This window comes from Ahaetulla prasina, chromosome 1 (assembly GCF_028640845.1).
Source record: "Ahaetulla prasina isolate Xishuangbanna chromosome 1, ASM2864084v1, whole genome shotgun sequence".
NCBI lineage: Eukaryota > Metazoa > Chordata > Lepidosauria > Squamata > Colubridae > Ahaetulla > Ahaetulla prasina.
This window is the reverse complement of record NC_080539.1, coordinates 315,257-330,272: the sequence shown is the minus strand read 5'-3', so window position 1 is coordinate 330,272 and position 15,016 is coordinate 315,257. Positions and strand designations below refer to the sequence as shown.

The following is a 15,016-nucleotide window of genomic DNA, read 5'->3' as shown; positions in this document are numbered from 1 at the left end:
CCACGAGGTCACCCAGGGATCGAAGGATGAAGGGTTAGCTAGAAGCTATGTATGGTGGCCACCATGGACGCAGAGATTGCTGAGAGGGTAGGGAAATGCCAGGCTTGCCAAGAGTCCAGACCTCTACCCCAACGGCCCCAGTCAGAGAATGGGAAAAGCCCCAAGGGCCCTGGTCAAGAATCCACATTGATTTTGCTGGCCCTTTCACGGCCAAACATTCCTAGTGGTTGTGATGCATTTTCAAATGGTTGGAGATCATACTCATGAAATCCACCACGGCCGAAGCAGTAATCGCAACCCTGCGCCACCTATTCGCAACTCACGGGTTGCCGGACACTCTGGTGTCCGACAATGGGCCCCAATTCACGGCAGCCCAGTTTGAAGAATACCTGGCAGAGGAGGCATCCGACATGCCCTCTCGCCTTTCCACCCTGCGCCGAATGGCCTTGCAGAGCGTTCCGTCCGGAGCGCTAAGGAGGCATTGTCCAGGCTCAAGCCAGGTGACTGGCAAACAAAATAGACTTTTCCTAGCCGCCCAGCACAGAACCCCAAGCACGCCACCGGAAAAGCCCAGCCGAATTGCTAATGGGACGGAAACTCCGTGCCCACTTGACCGCTTGAACCCCATTACACACCAGAGGGTTACAAGGGGAACTAGAAAAGACAAGGAAATGAGCATAGGCGACCGGGTGTGGGCCCGAAACTATGGGGACGGCCCTAGTTGGTCGCAGGACAAATAATAAAGATAACGGCCCAAAATCATGGTAGAGCTACCCGACAACCGAGTGTGGGCGCCACATAGATCAGTTAAGGAAACGAATAACTGATCAAACCGAACCAAATGAAACAGATCATGACCAATACCAATTTGAATCCACAGCTGACAATGACCCTGCAGGAGGACCAGCGTGGAGCTACTGCCTCTGGCAAGGGACAAGCAGAATTGCAAGTAGTCATCAACTTACAACAGTTCATTTTGTGACTGATTGAAAAAAGTGACTTTTGGCAGTTTCCCATACTTATGAACGTTGCAGCATCCTCATGATCACGTGGACAAAAGTCAGATGTTTGGCAACTGGCCTGTACGAATAGAATAGAATAGAATAGAATAGAATAGAATAGAATAGAATAGAATAGAATAGAATAGAATAGAATAGAATAGAATAGAATAGAATAGATTTTTTTATTGGCCGAGTGTGATTGGATACACAAGGAATTTGTCTTGGTGCATATGCTCTCAGTGTACGTAAAAGAAAAAATACATTCATCAAGAATCATAAGGTACAACATTTAATGATAGTCATAGGGTACAATTAAGCAATCAGGAAACTCAATATAAATTGTAAGGATGCAAGCAAAAAAGTTACAGTCATACAGTCATAAGCCGAAGGACATGGATGATGGGAACGATGAGATTAATAGTAGTCCAGATTTAATAACTAGTTTGACAGTGTTGAGGAAATTATTTGTTTAGCAGAGTGATGGCATTCGGGAAAAAACTGTTCTTGTGTCTAGTTGTTCTGGTGTGCAGTGCTCGATAGCGTTGTTTTGAGGGTAGGAGTTTCGTGTACGTCCAGGATGTGAGGGGTCTGTAAATATTTTCACAGCCCTCTTTTTGACTCGTGCCATATACAGGTCCTTCAGGGAAGGCAGGTTGGTAGCCATTGTTTTGTCTGCAGTTCTAATTATCCTCTGAAGTCTGTGTCTGTGTCTTGTTGGGTTGCAGAACCAACCAGACAGTTATAGAGGTGAAGATGACAGACTCAATAATTCCGCTGTAGAAGTGGATCAGTAGCTCCTTGGGCAGTTTGAGCTTTCTGAGTTGGTGCAGAAAGAACATTCTTTATTGTGCTTTTTTGATGACGTTTTTGATGTTAGGTGCCCATTTTAGATCTTGCGATATGATAGAACCTAGAAATTTGAAGGTCTCCACTGTTGATACTGTGTTGTCTAGTATTGTGGGAGGTGGAAGTATGGAAGGGTTACTCCGAAAGTCTTCCACCATTTCTACGGTTTTGTGTGTGTTCAGTTCCAGATTGTTTTGGTTGCTCCACGAGTCGTTCAACCTCCTGTCTGTATGCAGATTCATCATTATCTCGAATGAGAATGATCACTGTTGTGTCATCTGCGAACTTCAGTAGTTTAATAGATGGATCGTTGGAGACGCAGTCATTGGTATATAGAAAGAAGTGGGAAGAGCACACAGCCTTGGGGAGGCCCCTGTGCTAATTGTACAGGTATCTGATGTGATTCTGCTTAGCCTCAACTGCTGCTTCCTGTTTGTTAGGAAGCTTATGATCCACTTACACGTGTGTTACAACCGCTTCATTGTCCTGGGTGTGTGTGTGTGTGTGTGTGTGTGCCATATGATCATCTTTTTGAAAAGCAAAGTCAATGAGGAAGGCAGATTCTCTTAACAACCACTTCAATGATTCACTTCCTAACGGTGGTAAGAAAAGTCATAAAATTGGGCAAAAGTCACTTAACAAATGTTTCACTTAACAACAGAAACGTTGGGCTCAATTGTGATCCTATGTTGAGGACTCCCTGCAGGTCCTTCAGGGAAGAAGACCAAAGAGTCAGCGGAAAAGCCCCCGATTGTTGATTAACCATAATGCCTTTGAACTCAGGAGGAAACCTTCTGCTCTTGGAGTTCCGCCTGCCTCGTCTGCTGAGGTTTTATGAAAAGGACACAGGCAAGTTAGCTGGAGAGCCCCAGATGGTCTCCAAGGCCGGGTGGAGCTGCCACGAAGCATCTTTGGGGCTTCCAACCTCAACTTATTCAGACCTTCCTCTGGAGACCAAGCAATGCAGGCAATCTAAAAGTTGAAAGGCATTCTGGGCCCCCCTCCTTCGAGGACCTTTGCAGAAACGGGAGCCTCCTCTCCAAGCAGAGAAGGGGTATTGGGTGAGAGGGGAATACCTCCAATGGAGACGGCAGGCCCTTTGTAAAGCCCACCCACCCCCACCGGCTCCAAGTCTCGGGCAAAGCCAGCTGGGGCCACAGCCTCCCTTGACCCTCCTGCAAAGGCCACAGCCCTGTCCAGGCCCTTGGGCTGCTGTTTTCCCCACACGAGTAGGTGTTGGAAGGTGGCTGCCTTCCTCCCCACCATGGAAAAGGAAGAGTTGTGAACTGGGCCATAGGACTATCACTCCCAGCACCTTGTTTGAGAGCAGAGCTGGCTGGGGAATTTTTTCCTCCTCTTCCTGCTCCCAGGTTTTCCTAAAGCTCCTTCTGAGCTGCTGGTCCTCACCTGATATTCTGAAAGTAACTAAATTGGTTTGGCAGCTGGGCTGGAATACCTCCAGTCCCTTCTGACTCTTGTGCCCTGTGGAGACTGGCCCTCTGGCCATTATTTATTTATTATTTATTTATTTAATTTGATTTTTATACCGCCCTTCTCCCGAAGGACTCAGGGCGGTATACAGGCATAATAAAACCGACAATACAATATACAAGTTTAAAATACGATTTAAAAAACTTATTTAAATTAGCCCAGTAATTAAAATTTACCATACTAAAAAAAACCCGTTTAAAATTAATAAAATTTAACATTAAAATCCCAATTTAAGCCAGCCCGCTGGATAAAAGATGAGTCTTGAGTTCGCGACGAAATGTCCAAGGTCAGGTATTTGGCGAAACCCGGGGAAGCCTGCTCCAGAGTGGGAGCCCCACAGAGAAGGCCCTTCCTGGGGCCGCCAGCCGACATTGTTTGGCGGACGGCACCCTGAGAAGTCCCTCTATGGGAGCGCACGGGTCGGTGGGAGGCGTGTGGTAACAGCAGGCGGTCCCGTAAGTACCCAGGTCCCAAGCCATGGAGCGATTTAAAGGTCATAACCAGCACCTTAAAGTGCACCCGGAAGGCCACAGGCAGCCAGTGCAGTCTGCGAGGAGCGGTGTTACATGGGAGCTACGTAGCTCCTCTATAACCCGCGCAGCTGCATTCTGACTAACTGAAGCCTCCGAGTGCACTTCAAGGGGAGCCCCATGTAGAGAGCATTACAGTAATCCAAGCGAGAGGTAACGAGCGCATGAGTGACTGTGCATAAGGCTTCCCGATCACAGAACTGGCGCAACTGCCGAACCAGGCGAACCTGGTGGAAGGCCCTCCTGGAGACGGCCATCAAATGGTCTTCAAACGACAGCCGATCATCCAGGAGGACACCCAAGTTGCGCACCCTATCCTTTGGGGCCAGTAACTCGCCTCCAACAGCCAGCCGCGGCTGCAGCTGACTGAATCGGGGTGCCGGCATCCACAGCCACTCCGTCTTGGAGGGATTAAGCTTGAGCCTGTTTCTCCCCATCCAGACCCGTACAGCTTCCAAACACCGGGACAGCACTTCAACAACTTCATTGGGGTGGTCCGGGGTGGAAAAGTACAGCTGGGTGTCGTCAGCGTACTGCTGGTATCTCACCCCGAAACCACTGATGATCTCACCCAACGGCTTCATGTAGATGTTGAACAGCAGGCGAGAGAATCGACCCTTGTGGGACCCCATAAGTGAGGCCCCTCGCGGTCGACCTCTGCCCCCCTGTCAACACCGTCTGCGACCGGTCGGAGAGATAGGAGGAGAACCCCCGATATATGGTGCCTCCCACTCCCAATCCCCCCAACCAGCGCAGCAGGATACCATGATCGATGGTATCGAATGCCGCTGAGAGGTCTAATAGGACCAGGGCAGAGGAATATCCCCTGTCCCTGGCCCTCCAGAGATCATCCACCAATGCGACCAAAGCTGTCTCCGTGCTGTATCCGGGTCGGAAGCCGGACTGGAACGGGTCTAGATAGACATCTTCATCCAGGTGTTGGGGCAGCTGTCGCGCCACAGCACTCTCTACAACCTTCGCAACAAAGCGAAGGTTGGAGACTGGACGATAATTACCCAAAATAGCTGGGTCCAAAGAGGGCTTCTTGAGGAGGGGTCTCACCACCGCCTCTTTCAAGGCGGCAGGGAAAACCCCTTCCAACAAGGAAGCGTTGATAATCCTCTGGAGCCAGCCTCGTGTCACCTCCTGAGTGGCCAGTACCAGCCAGGAAGGGCACGGGTCCAGTAAACATGTAGTGGCGTGAAGCCTCCCCAACAACCTGTCCACGTCCTCGGGAGCCACAGGGTCAAACTCATCCCAAACAGACTCAACAAGACGTGCCTCCTCTCCCTCGCTTGGATCATCCCAAATTCGGTCCAGACCGTCCCTCAGCTGAGCGATTTTTTTTTTGATTTTTTTTTTTGTTTACATTTATATCCCGCCCTTCTCCGAAGACTCAGGGCGGCTTACAGTGTATAAGGCAATAGTCTCATTCTATTTGTATATTTTTACAAAGTCAACTTATTGCCCCCCCAACAATCTGGGTCCTCATTTTACCTACCTTATAAAGGATGGAAGGCTGAGTCAACCTTGGCCGGGCTCGAACCTGCAGTAATTGCAGGCTACTGTGTTCTTAATAACAGGCTTTACCAACGTGATTTTATCGTATAGATAACCACTAAACTCCTCGCCTCGTCCCTGCAAAGGGTCATCCCGCACCTCCTGATGTAGGAGAGAGCGGGTCACCCGAAACAGGGTGGCCGGGCGGTTATCTGCCGACGCAATGAGGGTGGAGGCGTAGGAGCGCCTCGCTTCCCTCATTGCCACTAGGTAGGTCCTAGAATAGGTCCTAACTAGTGTCCGATCAGCTTCGGAGCGACTGGACCTCCAGGTGCTCTCTAGGCGTCTTCTCCGGCGTTTCATCTCCCTCAGCCCCTCGGAGAACCAAGGGGCCGGACGAGATCTACGCCGGGTCAGAGGCCGCAACGGCGCGACACAGTCCAGGGCCCCGGCCGCGGCCCGTTCCCAGGCCACAACCAGTTCCTCAGTCGTGCCGTGGGCCAGATCCTCAGGGAATGGCCCAAGCTCCGTCTGGAACCTCTCAGGGTCCATCAGGCGCCTGGGACGGAACCACCGTATAGGTTCTGTCTCCATCGCTACCTTCTGCTGACTGCAAGCAATCCTCTGTTTACAACCTTTTACAACCTCTGTTTACAACCGTTTAGTGACCATTTAAAGTTACAATGGCACTGAAAACAGTGACCAATGATCCTTTTCCACGTGGTCACGGGATCAAAATTCAGACACTTGGCAACTGGCTCATATTTATGATGGTTGCGGTGTGCCGGGGTCACGTGATCCCCTTTTGTGACTTTCTGGCAAGCAAAATCAATGGGGAAGCCAGATTCACTTAAGAACTGTGTGACTAACTTAAGAACTTCAGGGATTCACTTAACAATGGTGGCCAGAATAGTCGTAAAATGGGGCAAAACTCACTTAATGACTGTCTTGCTTACCAATGGAAATGTTGGGTTCAGTTGTAAGTCGAGGACTGTCCATTCGTCCCCTTCGCCCCTTGTTTGAGAGTTCTGCCTGACTCTGATGCCAGAGAAGGAAGGATACAAAGGCAATTGATATTTGCAGTTTTATTTTGCATTACTTTCTTTACAATTCTCAATGCTGAATCTTCCTCTCTTTGTCTCAGCTTTAGCTGTGTGATCGTGCATCTTATCCGCTCTTATGATTTTAGAAGCATGAAAAGAAAGGACAATTTGGAATTGGGTTATGATCTCGGAGGCTCTTAAGACAGCCCGGTTAATAGTCTGTATTCCAACCTCACAGGGTTGTCGCATCATTGCCATCCTATCCTTTTTGAGGCAAGGAATCTGAAATAATGACAGGAGGCAGTGCGAGGGGAGGTGTCTTTCGAACGGGGACAACCCTGTGTGCAATGTGGACTGAGTAGGGGCTTCTTGGGCAGGGAGGAGTTCGCTCTGACTAAATGTGGGTGAGGCATCCAGCCTGATGCCAAGGAAACCATGGGGGATGGTGGAGGAAAATCATTGGGGGAGGGGACTGGCTAACTAAGATACCAGATTCCACTCCAGGACCCATATATTGACCATCAATTGTGCTGTAAATGTTGTACCTCGATAAAGGTATCTTTTCTTTTATGTACACTGAGAGCATATGCACCAAGACAAATTGCTTGTGTGTCCAATCACACTTGGCCAATAAAAATTTTTATTCTATTCTATTCTATTCTATTCTATTCTATTCTATTCTATTCTATTCTATTCTATTCTAGTGGCCGAGGGAGGCCCACCACCTCAGTTTCAAGATTGGGAGGAGATCCACCCCCTTCTTGACACACCAGCTGGGAGGGTGACATGCTTTGGGTGGGCAGCCATTGGGAGGGGTCTTTTGGAAGGCTGGACTGTCTGGAACCCAGGGTGGGTGGGTGGGTTGTAGCTCTGTGGCCCTTCAAGGCTTCCAGAGGTGAAGCTTGTGATCGACAGGCAGGACTTCCTTCTCACCAAGGGGGTCCTGGCCCTTCTTCTCCTGGGGAGCCCCGGAGCTGGGATTCCGGATGGTGCCCAGGAAGAGGGGGATGCCCGTGATGTCCTCCGTGATCATGAAGATGAAGGGCTGGTCAAGGGAGAAAGCCGAGATGGAGCGGAAGGCAATCACGCTGGTGGCCGCTGCTGCCTGCACTCCGGCTTCGGCCAGCTCCAGGGCGGCTCGGTGCTGGATGCTGGAGACCACCAAGGGCCCCTCGGTGATGTGGTGGAGGTCTGGGGCAGAAAAGAGCTCTCCGAGACCTGGAGGGGAGAGAGGAAACCACAACTGAAGTGGCAGCAGCTGTTTTCCCATTACTGAATGGGGGTTTTGCCCCTCGGGCTCTGCTGCTGTCAGGAAAGTTTCCCCTGCCTCTTGCAGCTTCTCCAGGCTGGAGGGACCCAAATGGGGCTTCACCTGCAGAGCCTGCCTGCTCATTTTCTTCTTTTGGGCAGAGGAGGAGGAAGAAGCTCTGGATGGAAAGCAAAATAGAAACTATCCTCAACAGCAACAATGCGAAGAAGCTTGGGCAGGGGGGCATGTTGCAGGCCTCCCACCCCGTCTGGGCGTCTCTCACCTAACCGAGTCAAGGCCCCACTGAGGTCCACGTGGTCCTCTAAGTGCATCTTCGGCATCTTCACCATGGTAGACCTCTCCTTGGGGAACCTCTCCAGGTCGAGCTGGAGAACCTCTGACAGAACCTGAGAGAAGTTCTTCCGCAGGTGGAGGCTGGGGACAATGGCCACGAAGGAGGTGTTGCCCTTAAAGGGAAACTTGGCAACCTGGAGGAAAGAGCGGAGGAGGGTCTGAAAAGGGCAAGACCCTGGACCGTGAGGCTGGCACAATCACAGGAGCCTGTGGGGTGACCTCGCAAGAGCCACACGGTGCCTCCCCCCATCCTCTTGAGGCCTCTGGGCAGGGCAAGCAAGCAGCACCCAGTGTCATGGCAGGGGGGCATGGATATCCGGGGGCTCCTCTCCCCCTCCTTGCCCACCCACCCTCTACCTCAGCCTCCAAGGACTCAGTTCTGAACCAGCTGAGGGGGAAGTCCCGTTCCTTCATCATTTCCACAGAGACTGCAGATTCCTCGTCCAGGTGGAACAGGCTGGGCTCTGTCAGAAGTGGGTTGAACTTGGTCTTCCAGAACCCTGGTCAAGAACAGAGAGGACATCAGGGAGCAAAACGCCAGTGATCTTTCCTTCCACCAAGCTGGTCTTTTCACCCTCCGAGCTGAAGGACTTCAGCTTCCAGTCCCGCTTGGAAGAAGTCGCCCACGGCGGCTTCCCAAAACCCCAGCCGGGCAGGAGACTCACCTCGGAAGTAGACTGCGTTGAGCAGGACCATCACGATGTTGGGAGGCAGCTCAGTGAGCATGGTGGAGATCTGCCCATTGGTGGCTTCTTCCACCCATCTGTTGATGGCCTCAAGGTCAGCCTGGCTGTTCCCAGAAAGCAGGGCAGGCTTTGCTCCATAGAATCTCTGGGATGCCTCCAGGAACTTCTCTTTGATCGGGAAGCCTGGGAAGGGGGTGGCACAGGAGTCAGGCCCAGAAAGGGGGGGTGTCTCATCACTCCCACCCCCGATTCCTGGAGAGGAGGCTGCGATGCCTGGTCCCCTGGCCCCAAATGGGCTGAGGGCCCTGCCTGACTCTAGGGGGAAGGGTTGTTGTGCTGGAGTAGCATTTATTTGTGTATAAATAAACTTTGCTTATATAGCCACATGTCAAATAATGTTGCTTCTTCAGCAGAAATACTTTTTAAAAGAGAAATACGATGGCTTCTCCAGAGAACTGCATTCCTGGGATTCTGGCCACGTCATGCACAGAAGGAGAGCAAGCCGCCATTTTGATACCCGGATTATAACCTGAACTTGACAGTGAATTTGAGGGGTTTAAAGCATGTTAAAAGCCTTCAAAATCTAGAAGAAGTCCCGGGGTCAGAGAAAAGGGCCAATCCCCTGAGGAGGGAAAGCCGTTCCTTTGTCTTCTGACACTTATGTAGTCCTCTCCACACCACCACCACCCCCATTTAGTAACTGCGTATAGCAATAGAAATGGCCAGGCAGATGAAGTGCTGTTTCTTGCAAAAAGCCTGAAGTGCCCCAATGCCAACTGAGGCAGCCTGGCACCAAAAGAGGCATCTGGAATTTCATTGCTGGCAGCCGGCACTGGCACCCTGGGCAGATGGGCAAAGGGAGGTGTGTATGCCTCAGGCCCTTTTGTTGCTCTCTAGGGCCCCCTTGTCAAGGCTCAGCGGCATCATTCCCCCCCCCCCCACCTGCTCTCCTTCTGGGGCAAACATTGCAAGGGATAGGATTGTAAAACTTCCTCTCCTCAAAAGCTTCTCCCTCTCCCCTGGGGAAAAGCCTCTAAAGGGAGAGCGGCATCCTGGCTGCCCACCCCCGTCACTCTCTCACACACACATGGAGGCAGAAATGGGTGACCATCTCTTGCTGGGGTGGGGTGGGGTGGGGGACGCCTCACCTTTCTCCAGGAAGAGGCGGCCAGCTATGCTGAGGGCTGTCCGGTGGAGGTGCTGGGTGACCCCCCGCAGTGCCTGGTGGAGGCAGGGCACGGACTCCATGTGCAGAACCTCCAGGAGGTGCTTCTGGGTCTGGTTGGCAGCCCCTGAAACGAGCCAGGCTCACTTTGGGCCAGGGAAGCAGTGGTTGAAGGAGTCTGGGGGTGGGGGAGCAGTTCTTAGGAGCCAACCTGCCCTCCCCCGGGTGAGCTCCTTGGACCAGAGGGGGGGGTGTCTCTGCACAGTGAGGCTGCAGGGCATCCCATCCCCCTGTTCATTTCTGGGGAGTCTTTCCACGGATCGAGGCCTTTCACTCTCCTCTGGGTCCAGCAGGGCTATCTCTGCATTGATGGCAACTGGAGCTCAGCAGAACAAATGGGACAGCTGGGAATAGTGAGAGGAGGAGGAGGCCAGCTGCCCCTCTGCAGGATGCTCTTCCCTGAGGGGTGCTTCTCAGAATCGGGGGGGGGGTTGTCTCCTGGGCAATGTTACCTAGAGCCAGGTGGGCGAGGGCCAGGCTGATGCTGAGGGGTGAGAGGATGGTGTTGCCCCTACTGTCGTCGACTTCGATCTCCCGCAGGAGGTCCACCCCTAAGGCCTTCATGGCCAAGGCGATCTGGCTCGTGCTTTCGGAAAGGACTTGGTCCTGGCAGCCTTCCTCCTCTCCCTCAAGAGAATTTGGGAGGCCCCCCAGCTCTTTCGACCCACCCGGAACCATCTTCCCCTGGCCAGCAGCTTCATCTGGAAAGTGGGGAGACAACTTTGTGGGGTCCTGAATGGCCCTTTGGGATTCTGTTCCTGCCTGTGGTAGCCGATCATCTTCAGACAGGACATCCACAGTATGGACCTGCAAGAGTGGGAGGGGAAGAGAGAGAAAAATGTCCTGCCAGGAGCCCTGGGTGCAGAGCAGCTCCTCTTGTCGGTTGTCACAGTCTTTGCTGTTACTGCGTGCCCTGGAGACCCCCAACCACCTCTTTCCAGATAGACCCTGAAGATCCGGAAGTTGGACTCTGAGCTTGGTTGCTTTCTGCCAGATGTTTCATTACCCAACTAGGTAACCTCATCAGTGCTGAAAGAGAGTGTGGTTTGCTCTGTGTTCTTGGCAGTTGTTCCAGTTTAGTTTGGTTCTTTGAGTTGGCGGCTCTGACTGGGGAATTGTTTACTTCTTGATTGCTGGTCTTTCGTTAATTTTTGTGGTAATCTTAGCTCATCTGGATGGGCAGATCCCCTCCCCAGCGATCAAGACCCTTCAAGGGGAAGGCCTGTCTAAAGCAGCCCTCTGGACAGCCGGCCTCAAAGGAGATACACCAATGGATCCCGCATCATAGAAGCGATCGGACCAGAATAGAGCTGGAAGGGACCTTGGAGGTCTTCTAGTTGAAGCCCCCTTACTCAAGCAGGAGACCCTAGGCCAGGGGTGTCAAACTTGCGGCCCATGGGCCAGATGCATCACACTCTGGCCATGGCCACACTCGGTTTAGCGAAGGGGGGAAAAATTGCGATACATCATGTGACGCCGCTGTGATGACACGAGTTTGACACCCCTGCCCTCTCCCTTTTCAGCCAAATGGCTGTCCAGTCTTTTCTTAAAATCCTCCAGTGATGGAGCACCCACAACTTCTGGAGTCAAGCCCTTCCACTGGTTAATTGTCCTCACTGTTAGGAAGTTTCTCCTTAATTCCAAGCTGCTTCTCTCTTTGATGAGTTTCCATCCATTGTTTCTTGTTTGGTCTTCTGGTGCTTTGGAGAATAGCTTGACTCCCTCTTCTTTGTGGCAGCTCCTCAAATACTGGAACGTTGCTATCATGTCCCCCCTAGTCCTTTTCTCTAGACTAGCCAGACCCAATTCTTGCAACCGTTATTCATGTTTTAGTCTCCAGGCCTTTAATCCTCCTCTGCCAATGCATATACATCCAGTCTATAGTGGCGTAAGAAGGGAGATGGAGAAGTCCATGTAGCTGCCCTACAAATCTCCTCCACCGAAGCCTGGGTAGCCCATGCTGCCATTGTAGCTGCACTGCGAGTAGAGTGGGCCGTTATCCCGAGGCACCGGAAGAGCTTGAAGCTCGTAAGCGCGTGCTATACATGATCTAAGCCAACGCCCCACCGTGGAAGATGTCACCCTGTGGCCAAGAGTTGACGGTTGATAGGAAACAAACAGGGATTCAGTCTTCCGAAAGGAAGAGGTTCGTGAGATATAAATACGGAGGGCCCGCCTAACATCCAACGTATGCCAGGTCTGCTCCAAGGCGTGCCGAGGCCTTGGACAGAAGTCTGGCAGGACCAACTCCTGTGCTCAGTGAAACAAGGAGTTGATCTTTGATAGAAACTCCGGGTCCAGCCACAGGACCACCCTGCTCCATGGCTGCATGTCTTCACCCCAGCCTGCTTCCAAGACCCTCTGCCCATTGCCCTGGACTGGCAGCCGCAGACTTTGGGAACTGCATGCCCAGCTGAAGGAGGACGTCCATGGCCTGGTCTTGGCCTACAGAAGGACACCACCCCCTTGTCCACCAGAGCATGAAAGCCCCTCCCCCGTTTCCTCTCCAAGATGCACTTTGCACTTGGGAGGAGTTTCACCTTTGCCTCCAGGGCCGACCTGCTTTTTCCTGCTTCTGCCCCTTCTCTGGACTAAAAGCTGCCCAGCCCTGGCTTCCGTCCCAAGTGAGTCTCCCCATTCTAGGGTCCCTGTGAGATCCTCACAGATGCCTGCCAGCCAGGGCTGAGCGAAGGTTTCCGACTTCCTGGCCCTCGGTGCTGAGCTGTCAAGTTTTGCCCCCTTGCTGAACTCAGTGCGTCCTTGCAGGTTGGGGAAGCAGGATTTGAACCTGTTTCATCAGTTACGCGCACAGACACAGAAGCAACCCAAGCACCCTCCCTCCACGGCAGAGCAGCCTCCCTCCTTACCAGCAGTGTGTTCCTCTGGGCACCTTCATCCCAGCCTGTGTCGGGAATATGAGTGGCCTGGAAGAAAAGCTCACCATGAACCGCAGCTTCTTGTCACCCACTTTGGCTCTACCTCTGCAGGAGGTGGCATCCAAAAACAGGATACGGAGAGTGGCAAAGCTGCTTTCGGGAGACTCACTGTCACGGGGGGGGGGGGCACACCAACACTGTAAATGGAAGAATGCTGCCCACAACAGCCTTTGGGAGGGGCCAGGATTCGATTCCAGACCTCGGGCAGAGATGTACTTCCACATGGAAGGATTATTAGAGGGGAGCAGAATGCAACTCACCTGGTCTTGTCCAGCACACAGAGAAGGCAGGCAGGCGGCCAGCAGCGTCCAGAGCACCAGAGCCATCCGGAAGCGGAGGAGGGGGCTGCGGGAGGGAAGAGGCTGCACTGACCTGGTGCTCCTCGGGATCCCAGGGGGTCAAACAGAGGTGCCTGTTCCACCCCACCCCCCTTCTCTTTGCCTCGGGGTCAGCCCTGGCTGCAACTAGCCTGGTTGGGGAAAGGGCTTCTTTTTCGGCCCTTTCTCCCCCTCTGAAGTTGGGGAGGAAGTGCCACATTTCCGGAGGGGGGGGAAGTACCCCTCAGTCAGATTCGTCACCAAAACCCAGGAAATGGAGCAACTTCCACACTGCCAAGGAGCCAAAGGATGGCAGAATTCCTGCCCTTCCCCACCCCCCAGTTCACCCTCTTGATGCCCCCTACTTCATCTCCTTCCTTGAGCAGCTTTTCCCCACTGCTCTGCCGCAACCCCTCTCTGGCCCTGAAAGGGGGCGGGAGAGGCCCCAGCCTAACCAGGAACCAGCAGCAACGCCTGCGCCTCAAATTCTTCCCCCTGGCAGACAAATATTGACTTTCGGTATCCAGTTAAACATTTGTTCAGTATCTTAGGTCTAGGGACAATGCAACCCCCCACCAGGTCCCTCCCCCTTTGACCAGAGAGGGGGGGGAGACAGGCATCAGCCCTGGGCCCTAGAGGAAGCACCCTCTCTGGAGAGGGGAAGGTGGGCCAGCTGTTGCCAGTTTAGCCCCTCATGAACTCCTCTGAACAAGTGGGGAGAAAACACACCTCCACCTTACGGCCCCCACTCCAGGCAGCCACTGCACAACCCCCACAGCCTGCACAATCCCTTTCCAGGGCAGGTGAGACCTGCTCCTTCCCCCTTGGCCAGGGGCTCCAGGCTGCCCTGCAGGAGCTCCAGCTGGCCATGATCATCTCTGGGGCACTCAGGCAGCGTCTGTCCTCCCCGCTTCAGCAACAGACAAGAGCATCTTGGCTAACTCACTCTGGACATCAGGGGGTCTGGAGGAAGCATTTAAAGTAAAAATAGGGCAGCCTCCCCCTACTGTGCTTTGCCAAGAGCGTACGGGGGGGGGTGTTTCTGGGGGGGAGCTTTGAGAAGGCAGGATCGGGCCCACTTAGGAGTAAAACATCTCTTAAAAGCCAGCCACTCCAATCCCCAAGGGAGGGAAGGGCAGGAGCTCCACACAATTACCCTGCTGGACTTTGTGTCCAGCAAGTAAGGGGGGGGGGGCTCCTTCTGCTTGGCAGGATTAAACCACTTCCACAAACAGGCAGCCCTTGACTTACAGTAAGTGGGAGCGGAATTTCCACTGTTAAGCGAGGTAGTTGTTAAGTGAATTGTGCCCTATTTTACAAACTTTTTTGCAAGGGTTAACAGCTAATCACAGCAGCTGCCATAAATTGGGTGGTCGTGAAACAGATCCAGGTTCACCACTGACTTTGTCGCAAACCGAGTGACCGCATGAGCCTTGGACACTGCAGAGCTGCTGGAAACTGACCAGGTGACTGTGGGGCTGCTGCTGCACCTGTCACTCTTCTCAGATCCCTCGTAACTTCAGTCCCAGGGCTGGAATCAAGGCCAGGCTGACCTCCCCCATAGCAGACCCACAGCAGGCCCCTTCTCCACAAGGTCTCTGGAGCACCCAAAGGCAGAAGAGAAAAGGCGGGTCAGCCAGACCAGCACATCCTTGAATCTGATTCCCAGTTGGGGGGAGAGGAGAGGCTGCTTCAGCATCTTCCTTGACCGCACTTTTGCTGTTTCTGGCTTCTGGCTCCTCCTTGCCATTTGGAAGGGGGGGGAGGAGGTTTTGGGTGAAAGGTGGGGGGCAGAGAGGCAGCAGCTCAACCACGTCTCTCTTCCCTGCTTGCTCCTC

At 52.9% G+C, this 15,016-nt stretch overlaps 1 protein-coding gene across 3 annotated transcripts; it reads right to left on the bottom strand.

Annotated features, from left to right (window-relative positions):
• Nucleotides 1-1,071: 1,071 nt before the first annotated feature.
• SERPINF2 (serpin family F member 2) lies at nt 1,072-14,930 on the bottom strand. Of its 3 annotated transcripts, none has more exons than XM_058163889.1 (11): nt 13,544-14,930; nt 13,122-13,206; nt 12,793-12,849; nt 10,378-10,732; nt 9,849-9,992; nt 8,680-8,883; nt 8,372-8,514; nt 7,944-8,148; nt 7,345-7,629; nt 6,325-6,406; nt 1,072-2,671 (listed from the first exon to the last, which is right to left on the bottom strand). In XM_058163889.1, exons 1-10 carry the CDS (start codon nt 13,546-13,548, stop codon nt 6,342-6,344), a joined length of 1,548 nt encoding a protein of 515 aa, XP_058019872.1. In that variant the 5' UTR covers nt 13,549-14,930; the 3' UTR covers nt 1,072-2,671; nt 6,325-6,341. The 3 variants fall into 3 exon arrangements, with proteins under 3 accessions (XP_058019872.1, XP_058019873.1, XP_058019874.1); XM_058163890.1 differs by having other exon boundaries at nt 1,072-2,668; XM_058163891.1 differs by having other exon boundaries at nt 1,138-2,440.
• Between the last annotated feature and the right edge of the window lie 86 nt (nt 14,931-15,016).

Bases quoted from the DNA above. Each gene is read 5' to 3' on its own strand.
- SERPINF2 (XM_058163889.1), bottom strand. The intron at 9,993-10,377 runs GTAACATTGCCC...GGCTCGTTTCAG, and splicing joins CCTCGCCCACCTGGCTCTAG to GGGCTGCCAACCAGACCCAG. The intron at 8,884-9,848 runs GTGAGGCGTCCC...CCCCCTTCCCAG, and splicing joins CCGCCTCTTCCTGGAGAAAG to GCTTCCCGATCAAAGAGAAG.